At 41.5% G+C, this 23,285-nt stretch overlaps 1 protein-coding gene across 11 annotated transcripts in view; it reads left to right on the top strand.

Moving 5' to 3' along the window:
* KALRN (kalirin RhoGEF kinase) overlaps positions 1–23,285 on the top strand; it is a 645,945-nt gene that overhangs the window by 426,938 nt on the left and 195,722 nt on the right. For 5 of the 11 annotated variants that reach the window (XM_023215000.2, XM_023214994.2, XM_023215026.2 and 2 more), the window contains one exon: positions 15,342–16,785. The exons of 5 other annotated variants lie outside the window; for them this stretch is intronic. In XM_023215000.2, coding sequence (XP_023070768.1) covers positions 15,342–15,404 — 63 coding nt within the window. In that variant the 3' untranslated portion in view covers positions 15,405–16,785. Of the gene's footprint in view, positions 1–1,334; positions 1,547–15,341; positions 16,786–23,285 lie in introns of those variants that run through there. One more of the 11 variants, XM_023215053.2, reaches the window with a different exon arrangement.

Here is a 23,285-nt window from a genome sequence, read left to right on the forward strand (position 1 = left end):
TTTATTTATTTATTTATTTATTTATTTATTTATTTATTTATTTATTTTAGCTTTCTTAATAATTCAAGTCCAGAGCTAAGTCTGAAAATAACTTTCTTCCTAGTGTGGTTCCTTTGTTACTTTTATCTGTGGTAGGCAGGTGACTGGAGGAGGAGGAGGAGTAGAGGGTAACAAAATGCAGAGGTTTCTGTGGTACTTGGGATGCCTGCAGCTCCCTGCCTCTGGCTGCCCTCTCACCTCCCAGAAGCACAACTCCATCCTCTCCTCAGAGACATTCGACCCAGTACAAATGTGTGGGCTTTTCAGAGCAAATTGATTAAGTGTGAGGAATTTAAGTCAAAGGTTTTCCTCTAAGCGAAAGTTCCTCAAATAAATGACCGGCTTCCAGCTGTTGCATACCACCAAAGGGTATGAAATATACTTTTTGCTGAAAAATACAACCTAGCTTCACAGGGCAAAATATTTCATATCAGCATTATTTTACTTAATATTTTGAGTTATATTCCATAGCTTGAAAACCTCCCTCGAGAAACCCATCATTAAAATTGCCAATCATCTGCAAAAGCAAGTAAGTTTCATAAAATATGGCTGCCAGTGAGTAGTTTGCTGAACACACACAGCTTGCAGGAAACCTCAGAAATGCCCTCGTGGTACTCAGAGCACTTGGACCTGCATAAAGATTTGTTTCACGTTTATACAAGTACTTGTTACAGAAATAGGGATGCTGGAAAATGTGATTTGCCAGTAGATGAGATCTGTATGTGATAGCTGCAAGGGTAACCAGAGACTAGATCTGATTCAGTGTGAGTTTGGAATTTGAAATCATGGAATCTTAGGAGGAAAGGAGCCTTAGAGATCATCTAGCCCTCTTCCTTCATTCTGTTTTAAAAATAAATAAATAAAGTGACTTGCCCAGAGTCATGAAGCCACTTAACGGCAGACCTAAGATTCAAAACCAAGTCAATCTCCTGCCTGGTAAGTTGGATTAAAAATAGTATTTTTGTAGTAACCTTGATAATTCAGCTTGTTGGTCCTTGCAACAGAAAGGAAACATTACTATTACCCCCACCCGCCCCCCACACCGAATGTCCTTGCATCACCTCCCACTTTGCCCCAGCAAATCCACAGCAACACAAAGTAAATTACAAAGTGGTTCTGTAGCCCAGTCCAGGGGCTTCAGGGTTGGCATGTGGCAAGTATTATATGCCTATCACAGACTCATTGATGCCAAATACTTGTGACTCACATCATAGCCTTGGTGGGAGTGTGATTCTGCCCTAGACAGAATCTTCCAGCCTCTCAAGCAAATTCTGGTTGGGCTCTGAGAGCTTGGCAGTGAGCAGTGGGATGTGGCAAGGCTGATCCCTGCTGCAGAGCTGCCTGGGAGGACTGAGCTGCCAGAACCAGTTCAGCCCCACCACAGCCCAACTCAAATTGAAATCTATTTCATTATTAAAATTTTGGTGGAAGGAGAAATAAAATCTGAGAGCGAGACAAGATGTTAAAGTGGATTAGCTGGAGACAGTCCAAGGCAAACAAGACTCAAGTGAGTACGCTTGCAGTTCTGCCAGGAGAAGGGGTACAAGAAGGGAGATGGCATGGATGGAAGGAGGGGAGGGGAGAACAAAGCTTGGAGGCTGCAGGTAGAGAAGTGGTGGCTTTCAGGGCAAGGATTTTACTGGAGTGTTCTGCATAGACCTTTGGATATATCCCTTACCCTTTTTTCCTTCTGAATCAATTAAAGGGAAAAAGTTATTTTCATATAGAACAAAATGACTGAGTCCACATTGTCAAAACTAATTGTAGGGGAAACAGGGAATGGGAAATTTTGTTCTTCAAAAGCTAAGCTCCAGGATGACTAGAAGTGACATTGGGAGTGTGTTACCTGGAGGCAAGCTCTTCTGGTAGACATGAAAATAAGCTTAAAAACTTTAAGCACAAGGAGTTGGGCGTGGTGGTTTGCACCTGTAATCCTACTACTTTGAGAGGCCAAGGCGGGTGGATCAGCTGAGTCTAGGAGTTCAAGACCAGCCTGGGCAACATGGTGAAACCCTATCTCTACAAAATATATATACAAAAATTAGCCAGACATGGTGGCACATGACTTAGTCCCAGCTACTAGGGAGGCTGAGGTGGGAGGATTGCTTGAGCCCAAGAGATCGAGACTTCAGTGAGTTGTGATTGCACCACTGTACTCCAGCCTGGAGTGAGACCCTGTCTCAAAAAACAAAACAAAACAAAAAAAGTCTTTAAGCAAAAATTTGCTAGACAGGAACCTCTGGAGCCGAGGCAATCTAGAGTAGGTGGGGCAGGCTGGAGGTGGCTTTGAAGTTATGGCTCTGCTTTGGCTGGAGCTCCCTTTACCTTATGTGCGGTGGTATAAAACATAACGATGTCATCTGTGACCATAACATAGAATTCTTGGAAAGATCTTGTTGACTAGACAAGTGGGGAAATGTAACTCTTTTTTGTGATCTTGAGCTTCGATTGAAAATTCTTGCTTGAGTTTCACCTACCTGTCACTTTAGTGTCACTTCATCCCTTCTGGTGACTACTGCCAAACTGTCTGCCACAACCAAAGTGGTGGATGGATGATGAGAGTGGGTGAATACATGGGTGTGTGAGGTGAGAACTTCCCCATTGCTGAAAAGCCGGCTTTGTCAAGAGAAACAAGTTCGAAGATCCTCTATGGTAAAACAGTGAGGATGTAACGTTTGGCTTAGGGCTTCTTCCAGGAGCAGTTAGTAGCAGATGCCAGTTAAGGGCAGCTTGCCTCAGGCTTGAGAGTTCTTCTTTTAGGGAGAAAACTGCTCAAAGAAGATGCAGAACCGTATAGATCGGACCAGGACAGATGTCCGCTCCTATTTTCAACCAGACACTTGCCCCACTACTAATCAGCCTTCTCATTCTTCTCCCTCCGTGTCCCATGCAGATATGGCGCTGGTTGTGTTGAGCACTCATGTTGTCCTATCAGGCTGGCAGTTTGTTTTCAGTCTCTCCCATTGGTAGGAACTTAAATTTGAGTCTCACGTGTTCAGAATGTTCAGGTAGTCTTATTTTTTTTTTCTTTAAGAACTCTAGTTAGTTCTTTTTCAAATTGCTAATTGCAGAGAGAGGTACACATTAACTAGAATTTCAGGAGAGATGCTTTCTGCATGACCCCTGCTGATCCTGGCTAAGGAATGCTTTGTGAATGCTCCTAGATACATTGCTCTCTGCCCCGTAGCAACTGCAAGGACTTAAACACCTCTCTGAACGTTACGATATGCTGGAGGAAAACCCAGGCTCTATTTTTCACTACGTCTGTACCCTGTCTCCTGCTAGCTAGTGTCCTTTCTGCAAGAATAGGATTTTTAAAGTTTCACTTACTGTTTGCTGTTCCTCATTTACACATGGAAAACAGATTGGCTTAGTGAGCCATAGAAGATATTAAAAATTCATTATCTTTTCCTTTGCTTGGGATTTTCATGTAGGCTGTCTTTTTATCTCATTTACTCATTAATTCATCAGTCCTTTTTTGAGCTTCTACCATGTGCCAGGCACTATTGTAGACACAGAGGATATGGCAATGAAGAAAACACAAACAGCACCCTGGTTTCCTGCTTAGACCTTTCTCTGCTGTGCTGTTAGCCTGAATATGCCCCATTTTGAGACATTTCAGATTATTGTTTGAAAAAAAGAAAAATTCTTCTTAAAAAAGCATTTGAAGGTATATGGAGTGGATGTAGTTTGTTCAAGAGAGGTACTTCAAATCATGGAACCTGAAATCTGTAACTTATTTCACCTCCCCACCCCATGTCATCCTGCCACCCCCAAAATGAGAACGGTCACAGTTCTTAGGCCTTTTTCCACACAGTCTCTTAAAGGGGAATGCTTATTGCATTAATTTAAAAAGTCTTTAAAAATCTTAAAAGAGAAAGACTTCTATAGTGTTATCTGACATTTAAATTTAAGACAATACTGCCAACAGGGGCATATGAAGTCCAAACCATGAAATTTGCTGTTATTTGGAGGACAAACTACTAGGAACCACTGATACATGCCCAAAGAGAAAGCTCTGTTAACACAGAAGAATGAACTAGGTAGAGCAGAAAATTATTTCAAGTATATTGGTACACTGAATTTATTCTTTTATTCAACAAAATTTCATTGTGTCCACTGATGACCAGAAACCACGGAGATTCAGAATATATCAAAACAACTTCTGTTTTTGCCCAGTCTTCTGAGTTCACACCCCAGTTGATAATATGTGATAGTGTGTGGTGATAGGGTGGCTGTGTACATGTTATATGTATTTATGAAGTGAGACAGTTGTACTGAGCTCTTCCTTTAAGCCAGTTGTTGTGCTAGGCATCAGAGAAGTTACAAAGACAAATGTGCTAGATGAGATACACGTTTACCACCCAATATGTTACATTTTATACCAGAAGCATACTTACTTTGAAAGATAAATTTAGCCTGGGAACCAAAGCATCAGAAGTGAAATTTGAGCTTGGCCTTGAAGTTCATCTTCCTTTCTGTTTTTCCTTCTTTGTTTCAATTTTGGTCCCAAAATATTTATTCTACATTCTTTTTTATTGAAATGTACAGTATTTATATTACCTAAATGAACATTATGGGTCAATCTGATTAAATGTTACTTACCATCTTATTTCTATAGATAAAATGTATTTCTAAGTATAAACATCTGATTTATATCAAACTTTCTACATTTTTCAAAATGTAAAATATACATGCAAAAAATGCACAAACAGAACTGAACAATTTAATGGATAACTGTAAAGTGAACATAGACGTCAAAACCATGCAGGTCATGAAATAGAACACTGCCAGCTTTTCAGAATCCCCCTTTGTGCCCTTCCCTGGTCACAACCCTGGAGGTCACCCCTCTCCTTGTATGCATAATAGTGTCTTTCCTTTTTTTTTTTTATAATGTTACCTTCTATGCAGGTATCCCTAAACAATTTCATCTCAATGTGGCTGTTTTTATATGACTAGAATCATTCTATGTATATTCTTTTGCGTCTTGCTTCTGTTGCTCAATACTTATTTTTATGGGATTCATCCATGCTGATGTGTATAGTTCATTCATTTCCACCATTATATAGTATTCCATTTTATGAGTATACCACAGTTTCTCCATTCTGTACATGCAATGTTTGGGGCAATTGTGAACAGTGCTGCTGTGGATATTCTGGCATACATACCCCTGTGCATGTGTACTGGAATTTCTCTAGGGTGTCAAACTAAAAGTAAAATTGTTAGATGATAGGATGTGTGTGTATATTTTCAACTTTACTTGAAGATGTCAACTATTTTTCAAAGTGCCGATACCAAATTTACACTCCTGCCAATATATATGAACTTTTCCATTGCTCTATATCCTCACCACTACTATGTATTGTTAGACTTCAGAATTTTTACAGATCTAGTGGATGTGTGTTGATATGTACTTATGGCTTTAATTCGTGTTTCCCTGCTTACTAATCAAGTTGAACATCTTTTCATATTTGTACTGGGGCTTTGGATTTTCTGTTTCGTAATGTTCCTGGTTCAAGCTTTTGCCTGTGTGTACAGTGGTTTGTTTGGCTTTTCTTATTCATTTTTAGAAATTCATATATTCTGGATATTAGTCCTTTGTTGGTCATATATGTAATATGTTTCATCCTGTGGCAAATCTTTTCATTCTCTTTATTGTGTCTTGATAAATACATATGATTTTATATTCTGAAGGCTATACATTGATAAGTTAGAGGCTCATGTGATGTGGCATATGAGACTTTTCTTACATTTTGTATTTTATTTTATTTTTATTTTTTTGAGACAGAGTCTTACTGTCACCCAAGTTGGAAGTGCGGTGGCGCAATCTTGGCTCACTGCAACTTCCACCTCCCAGGTTCAAGCAGTTCTCCTGCCTCAGCCCCCAGAGCTGCTGGGATTACAGGTGCACACCACCACACCTGACTAATTTTTGTATTTTTAGTAGAGATGGGGTTTCACAATGTTGGCCAGGCTGGTAACAAACTCTGACCTCAAGTGGTCCGCCCACTTCGGCCTCCCAAAGTGCCGGGATTACAGACATGAGCCATTGCTCCCAACCATATTTAGTACTTTAGGGTACAGTTCACCATTTGTTTCTCCACAGAATAGTGTACCAATGTGGAAACTGAATATATAATGCAAGTTTATGTTAATCCTTAAGTATGCCCCTGTTTTAATGAAGGAATAAGAAGCTGACTTTTTAAAATGAATGTTTGTTACATTTCACTCTATACATTATACGCAAGTAATAGAGATGCAGCAATGAAATATGCTAGAAAAAAGATATTAAATTTGTTGGTTTTGGATCTTAGATGTCTGACAAACAGCCAAAATCTAGGAAGAAACTAGCAAAACTAAACATCTGTTGCTCACAGGAAAGCCTTGCAAATCTTAATTTTATATGTAATCCTTATGATCTTTGCCATCTAGTTACTCAACCCAAAGGATATTAGAAGACGAGAAAGTTTCTTCTCTATAGGCACATGTATTGCCACAAAGGCTAAGCTGTTGACAGCAAGGGAGGATACAGAAAAGCTATGAAAGCAAAAGCTGATGGAGGAACTAACTCCAATAGTGTGGTTCTATTTAGTGAAGCTATCAGGAGTGCTGTATGGCTGGGTGTGTTCTGAGGTCCTCGCTTATGTTTTGCACTACACCAGAACAAACAAGCACAGTGTGATATGTTTGGCGTTGTGGGCAAGAGAGAGATCTAGAAACTGGGACCAAATGTAATTAAGAAAAACAAAGCTTCCAGTTTGGGAAGATCAGACAATGTTCCACATTAGACTTCACTGAATGGGTAGAATTTATCCAGGCAAGATTAGTGTTGGGAGCAAGGAGGAAGATCATTCCAAATGGATCAAACAGCAAGAGCGAGGGGTAAGGGAGAAAGAAAGGAGAATGTAGGGTAAGTTTGGGGCATGGAGAGTCAGTATGCCTGGTTCAAGTTCAGGGTTTGTGAATTAAGGGTTGGGAAATAAAACTGGAATGATTGGCTGGGTCCATCATGGCAGATGCTGAACACCATTCAGAGGAATTTAGACTTTCTTGAGTAGCACACAAAAAACACTGAGGGGTTTTTTTTCAGCATGATGGTTATCGAATTACGTTTCTCTTCACTTTGATGCATCATTGTCCTTTTATTCTTTCATTCTCCAGCCTCCAAAACAGTCTATTGTTAGTCCATCCACAAGCTCTGGATCTCCTCCTTTGTAGCGGCCTTCAGTGTATCAATTCAACACCTTTTTTCCCCTTCTCATATTGTCAAACACCTCCTTTTCCCCTGCCATCTAAGGCTTATTTGTTATCTCATGCTCCCAATGAGAACTGCGCTTGAACTTCTACTCCTGAATCTTCTTTCTTTAGAACTACCCCCATCTTCAACAATAGTTTTTGTTGCTTCGCTTCTGATGTCTATGATCAAAATTCCAAGAGTATGTCTCTGAAGTGACTGTACTTCTAATGCCAGTTTCATATTCACTTACCCATTCATTCGCCACATTTTTTTCTGAGTACTTAGTACTAGGTGCTAAGTGCTGCTCTAGGGTGGAGGTGCAGCAGGGAAACAAAACAGGCCAGTTTTCATGTCTGGAAATGCCCACTGCTCTCCACATTAATCCATGCCCTTCCCCCCATCCCCACAGAGCCACCTACGCTAATATTGTCCTTCTCTTCTCCCTTTCCCCTAGTCAAACATTATTCTTTAACATTCAGGGCATACGTTGCCCTGAATTTATTTTGTATTTGCCATGTTGCTTAGCATAAAGCTGTACTCCTTTTTTTTTTTTTTTTTTGAGCCAGAGTCTTACTTTGTCGCCTAGGCTGGAGTGCAGTGGCGCGATCTCGGCTCACTGCAAGCTCCGCCTCCTGGGTTCACACCATTCTCCTGCCTTAGCCTCCCGAGCAGCTGGGGCTACCGGTGGCCCCCCCCCCCCCCGGCTGGTTTTTTTTTTTTTTTTTTTTTTTTTTTTTTGTAGTTTTAGTAGAGACAGCATTTCACCATGTTAGCCAGGATGGTCTCGATCTCCTAACCTAATGATCCACCTGCTTTGGCCTCCCAAAGTGGTGGGATCATAGGCGTGAGCCACCAAGCCCGGCCAAAGCTGTACTCTTAGCAATGATTTGAACACTCTCTGTTCCTAGTGCTTGCCTTTCACCCTGGGATCCAGCACTATATTTCCAACTGTCTGTGACATAACTGCATTTGGATGACCTGTTGCATTCTACTCAACAGAACTGAAACTAAACTCATCATATACCACATCCTTGATCTACTGCTTTCTCAGTTTGTGTCCACAGCTTTGTCTGTAGACATCATGGCCCTCCTTCACTCTCTATCTGCTTGCTCAACTGACTTCCATTGGAGGGCTGTCACAATAGCACATTCCTCAGCCTACTGCATATTCTGTATAATAGCCAAGGTCTGTCCCTGGGAGCTACTAGAGGAAGAGCATGGCTCCCAAACCACATAGCTCTTTCTAGGACCTAGAGCTTCCAGTGAGGAGGCCCCTTCTCTCTCCTCCTGCTCCTCCCCTGGGGCCCAGGCAGTCTGCAAACCTCTCCTCCAAATGTGTGTTTTCTAGTACGTGTGTGATCAGTTTCAGTAACAGATAATGATCTCACAGTTTCCTTCATCTACCAAACTATACTGCATCGCTGTGTCTCCAAAATTATTTATCTGTCCTGAGAGGTACCTTTCTGACCTCAGGAAAGTATTGCTGGAACACATCTTCATCATTAGATTGATTGCTAGAATCCCATCCCTCAGCAGTTTGTGAGATAGTATCTCCTTCTGGTTTGCTATTGTTTCTCATGGGTTAGTTTTTAATCTCAACCACTGAATCACAAGATCCATGAAGACAAGCTTATGATTGCTACTGTGTGTTACCTGCAGCACACTGAGGTAGAAGTAGCTTTTCACAGAAACTGCACAAAAAATCATTTGAATGATATGTTTTATGTATATATCTCTGGTTTGTGTATATTTATGAATTTGTGTGTGTGTTCCTCAGTGTGCTTCCCATATACTCTGTAAGAAGTATTCATCTGTGTGGTTTGAGGGGCAAGGACTTGGATATTTTCCCTGGCCATCAGGCTGGTGACATAAGCTAGTAAGTCGGGTCCTCCACAAGCTCATGACTGTTGCTGGCGCAATACGGGGCTTACCTGAGCTGTAGCCTGGAATTATTTTTGCCCCCGCTTCCTATTCTCTCTCAATATGAAAGACTAATTTTGCTTTTAAACATGAAGGAAGTGGCTGGGCGCAGTGGCTCATGCCTATAATCCCAACACTTTGGGAGGCTGAGGCAGATGGATCATGAGGTCAGGAGTTCGAGACCAGCCTGACCAACGTGGTGAAACCCTGCCTCTACTGAAAATACAAAAAATTAGCCAGGCGTGGTGGCACATCCCTGTAATCCCAACTACTCGGGAGGCTGAGGCAGGAGAATTGCTTGAACTACAGAGGCAGAAGTTGCAGTGAGCTGAGATCACACCACTGCACTCCAGCCTGGGGAACAGAGCAAGTCTCTGTCTTGGAAAATAAAAAATTAAAAATTAAAAAAGTTTTTTTAAAAAAGAAGGGGGAATATGTATGTGTACATATATGCTTGTATGTGTGCTTATCTATGCATATGTACATACATATGTGCATGTATATATGCATATATGTATATATGAAGAAAATATATGTAATATATATTTTCTCCAAAATGTAAATTACATTTGTCCAAAATGTAAATAATGGATATTTCTGGGTGGTGGTTTTTTTAGTTTTTGTATTATGTCTTACAATAAGACATAATACATTTAACAAAAACCTAATAGATATTATTTTTTAAAGACCAGAGAGGAACAAGATTATGAGATAGTTGCTGGGGTCCACCCTCTGCATGAACCAAGGGTGAGGGACAAGCAGGTTCCTAGCAGAGAACAGGGTGATCCGCTTCTCAGGACCTTGGGATTCAAGAAGGCCATCAGAGAGTGAATTCAGGCTGACTTGCAGGACTGGGGGAGGTTGTCAGCTGAAGAACTGGCAACTTTGTTTAGTTGCAAAGGTCAGGAGCCTTGGACTGTGAAAAGAAAGAGAAGGAGAATCCAGGGGGTAGGGGGCTGGGAGCAGGAAGGGGATAAGAAATTCTTGAAGGTTTTCCCCAAAACTCAGCAGTTTAGAGACCTGTGGAAAAGGTGAGGAAAAGCTTGAAACATGGCTTCAAATTCATGAGGCGTTTTCATGAAGAGATATGCAGTGGGAGAGAGAAGCAGACGTGTTTCCAGTTTGGTGTTCACTTTCTGTGATTCCAGAGGGAGGGGTTCCCAGAGTGACTCAGCATGGGGACACGGAGATCCAGGTCAAGAGGGCACAGAGAGCTCCCACTAGGGAAAGCGTTTGCCACTGTGTGAGCAGCAAGCTTTCAAACGGGATGCGGGTCAAGACAGCTCCCCCAACCCGGTTACCTTCTCTTCCCTCCTCTCCCACAGTCTAAGTACAGAGGGAAGGTTTTCTGGTAAAGAAACTGTTTCTAATCTTTCTAAATTGGAAACAAACAGAAAATGACATGAAACAAGTATTTTCCAGGATGTCTCTCCCACACTGCCTAGGTTCAGAGTTCTCTCAGAGGGTTTCCTGAGCAGAGGGAAAAATGGAAAGAGGAAAACCAGAGATTGAATGTCGCTGGCTGTGGCTGATGTCTTTGCACTGGGGTGATGGTGTGGCAGTGGGCGTGGCCAGCCTGTCACTCAGGAGGCAGCATAACAGGTGGGCATACCTCCGCACCACCTCTGAGGCCTTCCTGCTCATCGCTGACTGCTCAGCCAGCCTGTCTTTATCATTAACCTCCTTATAGAATTTGGGAAGAAGAGCCCTGGGGTCAACATGAGCCGCAAACACAGACATCTAGATCCAAAAGGAGACCCTTCAGGCAGAGTAGGATGCATGATAAAACAAATAAGAAGGTCGCAAAAATCAGTCCTTGAAAAGAGCTAACCTGAAAATGTGTTTCATGGTATTAATTGATGTCTTCTCTCTATGCAGTATTTAATATTTTTGTTACTGTGTATCTCAGTTTTTAATTCTGATGGCTGCAACAAGTGATATTTCCAGTCTGGGTTCTGGTTTGAAACCTGAGGTGGAGAAAGCCTTTTTAAAACCAGTTAATATAGTATTCGCAGAGTTTCTCTGTAGGAAATGGAGGAACACAGAACACATAAAGTCCTTGCCAAGGACAGAATCCCTCACCCCATTTAATGGAAGAGATGCAAGCCTTTCCCTAAAAGTCCCTGCCAAGGACAGAATCCCCCACCCCATCTAATGGAAGAGATACAGGTCTTTCCCTAAGAAGTCACGCTATAATTGGGCAGGCAGAGAAAAACACAAAGGCTGCCTGCAAGCAAGCCATCCAGAGGTTGAGCAAATGACAGTAACCACTGCCTTTCTTACTGAACTCCTAATATGAGCCTGACATTTTACATGTACTCTCTCCTGTCATTCCCACAAAAATTCTTCAAGGTAAGTATCATTATCCTCATTTTGCAGATGAGGAAAACGTCACTCCAAGAGGTTGAATAATTTACCCAGGGTCACACAACCAGAAAGTGGCAGAGATGAGATTTGAACCCAGGTGTTTCTGATATCCATTATGCACACTGCCTTCCACTGGCCAAGTCCACTAAATAAAACAATTGGATGATTCAGGCAGAAACACACAAAGCAACATTTTGGCCCAAATAATATAAATTCTATCAGTTCCGTCTCCTTATCAGCTGAATAAAACACACTTGAATTTAAAAACCAAGAAAATTCTGTGTTCCATGTATTGTCTGTTAATCACTCACTGTCTTCTGTGCCAAGCAGAGCATGGCATGAGTCAGGAATTTAGAGGAGGCTGTTTATTATGTCTTAGCCACACAAATAGCAATTCAAGCATATCCCTGCCTCCCTGGTTTTCTAATCCATCAGACAAAAAACATTGGAAACATACAGTTGAATGAAGATGAATTTGAAAATCTGTTGCAAAATAGCTGCCTCAAATTCTTAGTGGAACAAGAAGAGGTATAATATAATAAACGTGTTCTCCTTTTGTGGCTATTTTTCTATCACTGGATGTCCAATGAATGCAAAACATCTCGTTATAGCTCAGCTCTTATTCCAAGAGTCTAACATTAGAATGGGGCCTACAGTATATTAAATAAACAGCATTTATACGAAGGAGTCTGTACATGAATAAGGGGAGATAGGGGAAATTTTAGCATACCCTCCCCTCATATAAAGAATGCTGAGAAGGTTTGGTTAATAAAAGCCACTGTCCTATAAAGTGGGTCTCACTGATTCTTGCCCCTCATGGAAAATGCCAAAGACAAGTGCTTCTGGACAATGTGCGCTGGAAAATGTGAAAATGTACTCGATATCCTGCAAAACTCAGCTTTTCCGATGTTGGAGTGGTTGGCATAAAGAAAAGACCTCTATGCTAAGCATTCCAAGACAAGTGACCCTTAGAATTACTAGGTAAATATTTCAAAAAGTTGATCTCAGACTCTACACTGGCCTACAGAATCAGAAAGCCAAAGTATAGAGTTATTGGATATGAGAGGTATATAAATTCTAAGCTGAGAGCTGTTTTCTCAAACAAGATAAATTATTAGCATTTCAAAAAAAATTTTAATGGTCACTTTTTCACACTTCCACTTAAACTTTTTCCACTAGTCCTTGTCCTAAGCCAGATTTTTGAAAAATCATCTCAATCATGTCATGAATGACTATCATTTTTAAAGTTAAGAGCTATGCATTGATGTTTAGGTTAACCACTCTTTTAAGGTACCAAGTGGGCTATATAAAATTATGGCTTCCTGGATAACTGTGTATGTATTTTCTCAGGGCTTAAGGGAGCAAGTGATCAGTATCACCTATATGGGTTTATCACCTATTTCCTATTTCTCACACATCAAACCATCATGAGAAAGATTTGTGGATATACAGAGATCATCATAGCTTAATATATATTTATATAGATAGATATATATAATGAAGTTACCCAAACCACTTCAGGTTAGGTCCTCAGGGACAGGATAGAGTCTTATGTGAGGAATGCTTTCCAAGATTTTTAGAATTCACAAACATACAAATATACAAATATTATTTAGAAGATGGATTCTCCTTTAGAAGAGGCAACATGTACAGCGGTTAAGAACAGCTTTGAAGTCACACAAACCTTGGTTCAGATCTCACCCCCTCCACTTGCCAGCTATATGATCCTGGGCAGGACTTCTCCAGGCCTCAGTCTGCAAAATGAGGGCAATGGTATTTACCCACTCAATGAGGTTGTGGTGCAGATCATGTGAAATGATGCATGTGAAACACTCAGCATCTTGTCAGACATGTGGTAAGCACTCAATAAATGTTAGCTATTAATAATAAGAACAATAAAATATTTTTAAACTGCTATCCTCTTCAGAATTTTAACAACCATATGAAAAGCAGAATGCCAAACTTAGCATTTATAAGACTATTAAATCCTGCCACTGAAATAAATTCTGTAGGCCTCATGGCCCATCTATTTAAAAAACCTGGTAATGACAGTGAATTATGGTTTGGGGGGGGCGGGGATGTGTCTAGCTAATCAGGACAGCTGATGCCGCCTTCCATGCTAATGACATTGCACACAGAAAAAAAATGCGATTTAAAATTCTTTTTTTTTCTTTCTTTTTTTAAATTATACTTTAAGTTCTAGGGTACATGAGATGGAGTCTCACTGTGTCGCCCAGGCTGGAATGCAGTGGTGCAATCTCAGCTCACTGTAACCTCAGCCTCCCAGGTTCAAGTGATTCTCCTGCTTCAGCCTCCCGAGTAGCTGGGATTACAGGTGCCCACCACCACGCCTGGCTAATTTTTTGTATTTTTAGTAGAGATGGGGTTTCACTGTGTTGGCCAGGTTGGTCTTGAACACCTGATCTCGTGATCCACCCACCTTGGCCTCCCAAAGTGCTGGGATTATAGGTGTGAGCCACCACAGCTTGCTGTGATTTAAAATTCTTGAGCCACTTTTGCCCTGGTAAAGTTGGGATCAGTGGGTGCACCAGTCCCTTTGCCATGAGTTATTCACAAATGCATGTGTATAGCTCCTGGCTTTCTTCAGAATCTCATCTCCTCTCTGAATCCTAAGTATACCCGATATTCTTGGAAGCTCAGGGTAACTACCACTTCAGCTTGATGCTGAAGTATTTTATCTCACTAAATGAACAGTTTTTGCCCAGCTGGATTCTCACTAAGAGAGTTTCAGAGTGTTTTTCTCATTTCCATGCGGCAAGTGTGATAGAACCTTTTGCATCGTGGAGCTGAGCCACAGTCAATGTGAGACTGTGAGATTATACTCTGGAATTGATCCTGAACTTTTCTCTTGGCCAAGAGCCATTGCTCTTTAGAATAGATCACTCTTCTAAGAGCACTAAAAGTTGACCTTCTTTGAGAGGTCATTTTTCTTAAGGAAACAGTGATTTCCTTGCTTCAGATGGCCCAGCAGAGGTGGTGTAAGCCATGCTGCATATGGAAGCTGGGTCTCCAGCTTGTCTCCCTACTCATTCACTCTCTCACTCAGGAATTCACTCCCTTAGGCAGCCTTGTAGTCTGCCCAAACCAACTGCATGCCTTGGAAAAATTACAGATTGCTACCTGGCATGGTCCCTGGAAACACTTAAATCATGAATTTTAAGTCCATTACTATCAAAGATGTACTATATAAATGGATAAACTTTTCTCAGTTTCTTTCTCCCAATTAAATGTTATATAGCAAGACTTGCTGGTAGGGCACAGGGGCCCTAAGACAGCTTAAACAACAAAACGAATAAAGGATCTGAAATAAACTTTAATGATCACTGTCACTAGGACCTCACATTTAATGCGCCCCCATTTCTATTATTCCTGACTCAACTCCTGCTTATGGGTCTGGAACGTTGGGAAGCCACTGCAGGACTGGTTTACAGGTGTCTAATGGGATGAAAGCATATGGATTTGAGTTCCAACAAAGTTAGTAAAAGTGGCTCATCATTGATCCTCCTCTGGATTGTGGACTTGGTGGGCTCCTTCTGAACCTTCACACCAAGGAAAGTCTTACACACACTCTGTTTCCTCCATATCCTCTTCTACAAAATGATTGTGTGTTTGTCAGGTTGCACTCTGCATCGGGTTACTAGAAATACAGTAGGTTGCACTGATGATTTAACTCTGTTTTCTATAAGGGCTACGGGATCTCATGCAGATTTTTGCAAAGTTATATGCAAATCACAGAGCCCGGCCCTTTTCTTAACAGGATGGCAACCTTGTTCCTCGGTGGCACCTGGGACCTGGAGATCCTTTCTCCACTTACGTTTAGCGCGCATCCTGGGACTTGTCCCTGCAGCTCACCGGGTTAGCCGTGGCACCGTTGGGACCTCCCACCAGGACTCCAATCACCCACCTCTCTTGAGACTTCTCTGGCAGGGCTGGTGTGGGGTGCAGCCTTTGCTCAGAGGGCAACATGTTCCAAGCAAAATCTCCCCGCCTGGGCCATGGGTTCACCCTCGGGGCTCCCTTCTTCTCTACTGGGTGCAATTCGAGGTTGCTGAGCTTCTCTCCAAAGTCTAAAATGGTGGGGCAGTAGGGACCTGTGAGAGGCCCCATGGCCCAATGTACTTCCCCCAGATCCCACTCAGAATAGCAGGTACGCCCAGGCCCCTGCTGCCCTAGAGGTCTGCAACATGAGTGAAGGGGTTAATTAGAGGGACACACTTGTCTCTGAAGTTTACACCAGGATGAACATTTCTATTAGTGGTCCCCAATCTGGAAAAACCCATCATTCTAATCTAGCTTGCATCCCCACATCATGAGAAAGAGGGAAGAAGAAGGGATGATGTGTGGTAGAGAAGATGAGGGTTAACTTTAGCCTTTCCCAAACACTGGCAACAACCACTTCCTCAACAGTTTTTCTATCTGCTTCAGCCTACCCAGACTTTTTCATGTTTTTCTAGCTCCTCCATAACTTCCCTCCCTCCCGAGGTCTCTGGTTCAAAGACCACCCTACCAGCCCCTATTTGCTTCAGGTTATCCTGTTGAGGGTGGGTGGGAAGTGTGAGAAGATATAACTGAAAAACTGGCCACATGTTGGTAATTGTTGAAACTAGATGATGGTACATGGACATTCATTATACCATTCTCTCCACTTCTGTATATGTTTGCAATTTTTCATAATAAAAAAGTTTTAAAAGTCCTCCAGTTTCCAACACACTCGAGAGAGAGCCCTAACCCCAAACACAGAGTTTCATGGAAACCCCACACCAAGGCAAGAGGCAGAGATGATGATTCCATTTCGTATATACACTCATTTTATAACTTTTTTTAAAGGCCCACTGCTTTATTTTCAATAGATTAAATCTGATTTCTGAGAGGTCCTGAAGTTGGGCTTACTTCCCTGGCTGGGTTATGGGGGAGGGCAGGGTAAAGGAATCCTTAAAAAAGTTTACACTTTTATGTATCTCACAATCTTATTGTGAGGATGTGACTTGTTCAGTGTTCTGAACTTTTCGAAGGAATCGTGCTCTCAATGCAAAGTGTCATTCTCTGGAATTGCACCTGGCTCAGGAAAGGACTGTCTTTGTACTTGAATTTAAATCCAATGGAGAACTTTAACACGGGCATTTGCATGACTGAGAATTGCTGCTGTCTTTTTTCCGTATGTCACTTTCTTGAATGTGTTCTAATAAAATGATTCTAAAGCAGGCTGTTGATATACAGTGATTTATAAATACTTTCTATTGAGTGCTGAGGCCCTTAATTCTCTGCCAAGAATCCTCCCCATCCCACTTTCCAGAAAGATCTGTCAAGCTGGAGACAGATGCAATGAGCGTGTGTCCGGCATGATGGCGGCACCACTGCAATTGCAGCACTAATGAGAATCATATCAACCACAGCAATTTTGTCTTCTGGTTGCCTAGCAACAGAATTTGTTTTTCAGAATAAGGATAATCATAGGTAGAAGATGAGTGTGGTGGCGGGAAGGCAGAAGAGGGGGCAGGACAGGAACAGGAGTATAATTGACTCCACCAGGGAGGGAGTGAGGGAGCAAAGTAGAAGGGAGAGAAAAGCAGCCAAAAAGAGAGTCAGGCGAAGTTCAAACTCATGCTTTTCAGTGGTAGTCCTCAGCACGTTCAAGTGATGATCAATGGTTCAATTTTATTTACAAAATTAAACCTTTTGATATCAAGCTATAGCAATTTACAAATCTCATTAGGCAAACTGGAATCAAAAGAGGGAAAATATATATCTCTGAAGGTAGATATTTTGAGAAACACTTTTTATCCCAATCTTTATGCCCCTCCAGCCAAGACTGGCTAGGGCAGGAGTCCCTAGCCCCTCGGCTGCAGACTAATGCCTGATGATGTGAGATAGAACAGTTCCATCCCCAAACCATCCCCAACCACCTCCTCACCCCTCCCATTTATAGAAAAATTGCCTTCCATGAAACCAGTCCCTGGTGCCAGAAAGGTTGGGTACCACTGAGCTAAGGCACTCCCATGAGCTAGTAGCAAACTTGGGCCAACTCTTTGGGAAAGGGGCATTGTTAGGAACCTCATGGCTTAAAGGCTTCATAAAGGGAAGGGGAGGCAGAACCAGTCAAGGAGGCTTCCATTCACTGGGCACTTTTCTGACACCGGGTACCAGGAAGACACTTGATATCCTCCTTTAATTTTCACAGCCATCCTGAGAGGCAGGTAGTACTTTGTTTTCCAAATGAAGAGAAGTAGATAACTTAAACTCACAGCTAGAACATAGCAGATCTGTGATTCAAATTCAGATCTCTCATCCCCAAATCCATGCTTTTCCAGGCCACTGGGCTGATGGCCCAGGTGCCCAGCCTGGGGTCTTTCTTGCACACCTCCCACAGGTGTTCACATCAAGGAACTGTGCAGTTCTGTATGCCCTCAGGGTACAGACCAGTGTCCTACTCTTCCTTGTGTGACTGGAGAACCCTGACGGCCAGGGTCTTTGTAGCACACATCCATGTATCTGTGCCTTGGTTGTGTAGAGCACAGGCTGATGAGGCAGAAATCACTGTTTGGTTTCCATAGGGATTTGTTTACTTAGCAAATGTTTTTTGAGTGCCTCCAAGTGCTGGGCATTATGAAGTGGGTGAGTAAACAGTCCCTGTTCTCACAGAGCTTACCAGTAGAGGAGACAGATATTAAGTAACACATATGAGTGGATATTTAAATACAACTGAAAGGGACCTTGGAGCTGATTGAGATCAACTGATGAAACTGAGACCCAGAAATGCTAGTTGTCCAAGCAATTTGCCCAAGACCATATAGCAAGTTAGGGGCAGAATAAAGACTAGAACTCAGAACTCCTGATTTTCATTCTTAGACTATTTTCCCCCAAAATATGTCACACTCTGTTCTGTTGCATATCCATTCCATAATAGACTGCCCGCAAGCCCCAGCCAGCCACATAATCATGTTGATCCATCAGGACACTATTCCCATTTTTAGGAAAAACCAGATGGTATTTTGAAATGATAAAGAGTGTAGTGAAGTAAATCCCTGAGAGTGGTGCTTACCAAAGCTTGTTTTCAGTGTTATCTCAGAGCCCAGAGCAGAAACAGAGAGAGGCAAAGCTCCCATGCGGTAGCAACACTGACTAATAAGGGTGCTTACAGGTGTTTCAGTGTTTCGGTCTGACCCCAATGCTTCCTCATCTCCCAGATTCAGCAGTTGCTCATTCACTCATTCATTCAACAAATATATACTGAGTGCCTACTAGGTGCCAGGCACAGTTCTTGGAGCTAGGGACACAGCAGTGAACAAAACAGGCCTCCCTCATGGAGCATACATTCTAGCTGGGAGAAACAGACAATACACAAAATAAATAACACAGCATATTAGAAAGTGAAAAATGCTACAAAGGAAAATAAGAAAGGAAGGTAGAGAGTGCCAAAAGTAGAGATGCATTTTTAAACAGGGTAGTCAGGAAAAAGATCTTCCTTAGAAAACGATATACTCAGTACATCATTTTCTTTATTTAGTGACATTTAATATATGTATATGCATACATATGTACATATGCAAGCATATATACATATAATTTACATAATACCAATACATATGCAAGATCTTCCTGAGAAAATGATGTACTGAGTCATCATTACATATATACATATGTACATATACACATACCTATATATATACATATACAAATATACAAATGAATTGGTGACAAATATATCACTTTAAGTATGACAGTGCATTTGACATGATTTAACATGTTGTTGTGGGCCTAGCTCTGAATAGCCAGCATATTGTGTAATTTGAAAAGTCCCACAAGCTGCTTCCTACTCCTTACAGAAAAAGAAAAAGAAAAAAAAAACAAAAGCTTCTCATGGCATGTACCAATGCCCAATTCCTAGCATTCCCTTTTTGTGGGGCACTAAAGCAGTAGTTCTCAAACTTGAGTGTACATCAGAATTGCCTGGAAGGCTTGTTAAAGCACAGACTGCAGGACTGCACCCCCAGAGTTTGTGGTTCAGTAAGATTTGGACAGATACAAAACTTTGCATTTCTAACAAATTCCCAGGTAATGCTGATGCTATGGTCCAGGGACCACATTTTGAGAACCATTAAATTAAGCTATTATAGCTAGGAGGTTCCTGTTAAAATGAAGCTATTACCTGAGAAATGAGGCATCCATTCATTAGGATGAATGGACATTATCAAAGTAGTTATCCTTAAACAGCAGAATTGTTTAAAAATTGGACTATTTTTTTAAACAGGGGTAAGTTTCAGAAGCCACAGCCAAAGACCCCAAGCATGGAGGAATTAAACAAGGAATGTGTCCTCAAAGGAGGTGCCAACAGTATTTCATTATTTGTCTATCAATGCTTTACATTTTCATAACGTAATACTTTTATAAGCTCTTTTGACCACTACTTTCTTTTGACCAGTTAACCTACTAGGTAGGCAGAGCAAATGAATTATTATATTGTATAAATAAGAAAATTGAGACAAAAAGAGGTTATATGGCCTCCCTTGGGCTATCAAGTCTGAGACTCCCAGCTCTCCTACTCCCATTCCGTTTTTCTTTCTCCATTAACATTTTTCCTAACACTAGCAATAGCTTTCTCCTGGGACATCTATTCTGGGATCATTAAAATCCAGGACATACAGCTTGCTCTTGGCCTTTTGCCCTGTTCAGAATCCCACTTGCTGCAAGTAGATTATTCATATAAGTGACTAACTGTGGCACATCCTAGGCCCTGCATCAGTTTCTTCTGCCATAAACACATTTTTATTCTTCTCCTACCAGGTATTTTATGGAGAAAATGCTAACTCATTTTATTATTAGCCTAAGCTAGAACTTATCGTTATGAAAGCAAACCTGCTGGGGGAAAACACACATAATCCTTTCCAAAGGCAAATAGAAAAGACATTTTGATTATATGTACCATTGCTTTCATTCCATTAGGAGAGATAATTGAAAGTTTTCTGTTTCACTAAAGTACCCAGCAAAATGAGAGTAGATTTTTTTATATCTGATGACTGGTGAATCACATCTTGAGTATTTAAATATACCTACCCCTCCACAAAAAAAATGTAAATGAAGTATAAAATCCTTTTTCCAAGTTCTTGTCCTTCTAGTCATTTTCTCCATGTCTGCACTGTCTCCTCTTGGTGAGACGGTGAGGTCTCCCATTGACTGTCGTGGTAGGACCCTGTGGGTCACAAGGAGCTATCTTCCTTCCGCTTCTGTACTGTCTTTGACTATCCAGCAGCCCAAGGCTTTAGAAGTTTAATTTCTAAATCTGCCCTCATCTGTCACCCAGTACATTGATATTGTGACACCTTCTTCCTTCTGTGCTGCCATTGAGACCATTCATTTATTTAGTAAACATTTATTAAACATTTGCTATGTATCAGATACGCTGGGAGCCACTAAGCAGGCTACAAAAATGAGTTTGAAATAATCCTGCCCTCAAAGAACATGGCATATTACAGAACCACTCTCTAAATCACATGGAATCATAAACATCCAGATGTCTTCTGTGTGGGTTACAGTCCCACGCAAGCTGCTCCCCATTTTCATTCTCTGTACTCTATGCTCAAAGAAAGCTAGTTCATGAGTTTTTTTAGCTTCAACATAAAATAGGCACCATTAGGAAAGAAAATATACCTGGAGAAGAGAAAAGTGGGATGAGAAAGGAGAATTAGTCTGTGATTCTGAGTACACACAGAGGTAGGTATGTGTCGGCAGCCCAAAAGCATCGGAAACAGGGAGCAGTGTAGGATCTAATATCTGCTGTAGACATTCCATGTATGGACCATGGAAACTGATACATGTGGGTCATAAAGCTTGGATGACTAGAAGTTTCATATTGATGAAAGATCCAGTGTGAATATGGTTTTGCTGAGCTTTAGACTCCAAAGTGTGCCGTGAAAATGACTATCCTTTAAAAAAATTAATGTTCACTGCATCACAAGGACTGAACATAGGAGAAAACAGGTTGAGTTGTGGGAGAGAGTGGAATGCAGAGGATTCAACGAGCTGAATCAGTATTAGAGAACCCATAAGAAAGATTCAGATCCTAATCCAACAATGTGCGTGTATGTGCATATAGGTACACAAATACATATGCACAGGAAATGTGTCAAAGGCCAGTTTTTATGAGGATGAGTCTCTTAAATATATTTCAAACTTATAATCCAGAAAGGAAGACAAGTTTAGAAAACTAAAAGTGCAGTCAGAGCTAAAGATAAGATTGTTAGGTGACCACACATCTTCCTCCCATTTATATGGAGCCACCTGAAGGTGTAGCACCTTTTACACTCTCAGCAGCTTAGAGGGGCTCAGGCTCTGACCACTCTTTTTTAGATTGGGCTTCGTGAATAGAATCACAAGTCAGGGGATCAGGGCAGATATAGAGCTGGTTCTCAGATCTGTCCTTTGAAACCTGTTTTTACTGGTTCTGCAAACCTGTCCTGGCCCTGAAGAGAGTTTTCTCAGCACAGGTGCTTATAACCAGGCTTACTAATGACCATCAAAGGTGCCAGTGGCATGATAATACAGCCAGGCCTACCATGGGTGGATGTGGACATGGATAGTAGTAGCCGTAGTTAGAATTTAGAGAGTTCAAAAATAGCAGTGATACGAGAGGGAGTTTCTATGTGTCTGCTTTTGAGTTTCTGGGATGGTGGAATAAGGAATGTTATTCTATCTGTAAGGATGTCCAGTGATTCTGTTACCTATTAATGGTGACCTTCTAATCAGCTTTATACCTAACATAATGTGGAGGTTTTAGATTTGGCTGTGCTGAGTTCTGCTGAGTGGTTGTTATGGCATGCATCTGAGTAAAGGGAAGTACCAGGATGGGGGTGGGATAAAAAATAATTGATGTAGAAAGAGAGTTTAGATTTTATTGGTGTGGCACTCTCACTCTGAGAGTGACCTGTAAGTATAGCACGCTGAGTGTTGCTCTGGTGTCTCACAGTTTCACGAGGACTTGTCTGGGATCTTGGCCCTGAGAAAAGCAAGTGGTTGATAAAATTGATTGACACAATTGAGCTTCTCCAAGGCCAGCTGGAAGTTAGCAATGAAAATCGGAGACTTTGTACTTCTCAGACTCTCCTGTGTTCTCATTTGCTATTGAGGATGCTGACCTATTGCTTTATGTTTTGGTATTTCTGGGACTATTCAACTAACAACTAACAAACTTGTACGAGAGCCACAGATATAACCCTCAAAGCCAGGCCAACACAAATGATCTAAGTACTCTCTTTCTATCCTGCAAAACCACATAGGCAGGCTTGGAGATGGAATAAGTCATTAAGGGGCGGGGGGGGGGGGGCGGGGTGGTGGTCCTTGCAGTGCTTGATTGATTGGCTGATGTAGAATAAAAGTGATGACATTTCAGCTTAATGGCACAGCAAAATGTTGCTTGTAGGGCTACACACAGGCACAGCCTTCCAGGAGAGGCCATCAAGCCATCAACCCGGCATTTCTGGCTTCATGGCAGGAGTGAATGATTCAGAAATTAAAGTGAGAAAATAATGAGCCCAGTGAGTGTGATGGTCATTCAAAGATGATTGCTTAGATCATCACCACATGCCAGTTTCCCAACATGCCTCAGACCTCTAATTTGGCTATAGTAGTAAAAAATCTGGATAACTTATTTTTCTCGATTAAAAGTCTTATAAAAATACATATGGAGCCAGGTGGGTGGCACATGCCT

The sequence above is a fragment of the Piliocolobus tephrosceles genome, chromosome 2, assembly GCF_002776525.5.
Source record: "Piliocolobus tephrosceles isolate RC106 chromosome 2, ASM277652v3, whole genome shotgun sequence".
Classification (NCBI taxonomy): Eukaryota; Metazoa; Chordata; class Mammalia; order Primates; family Cercopithecidae; genus Piliocolobus; species Piliocolobus tephrosceles.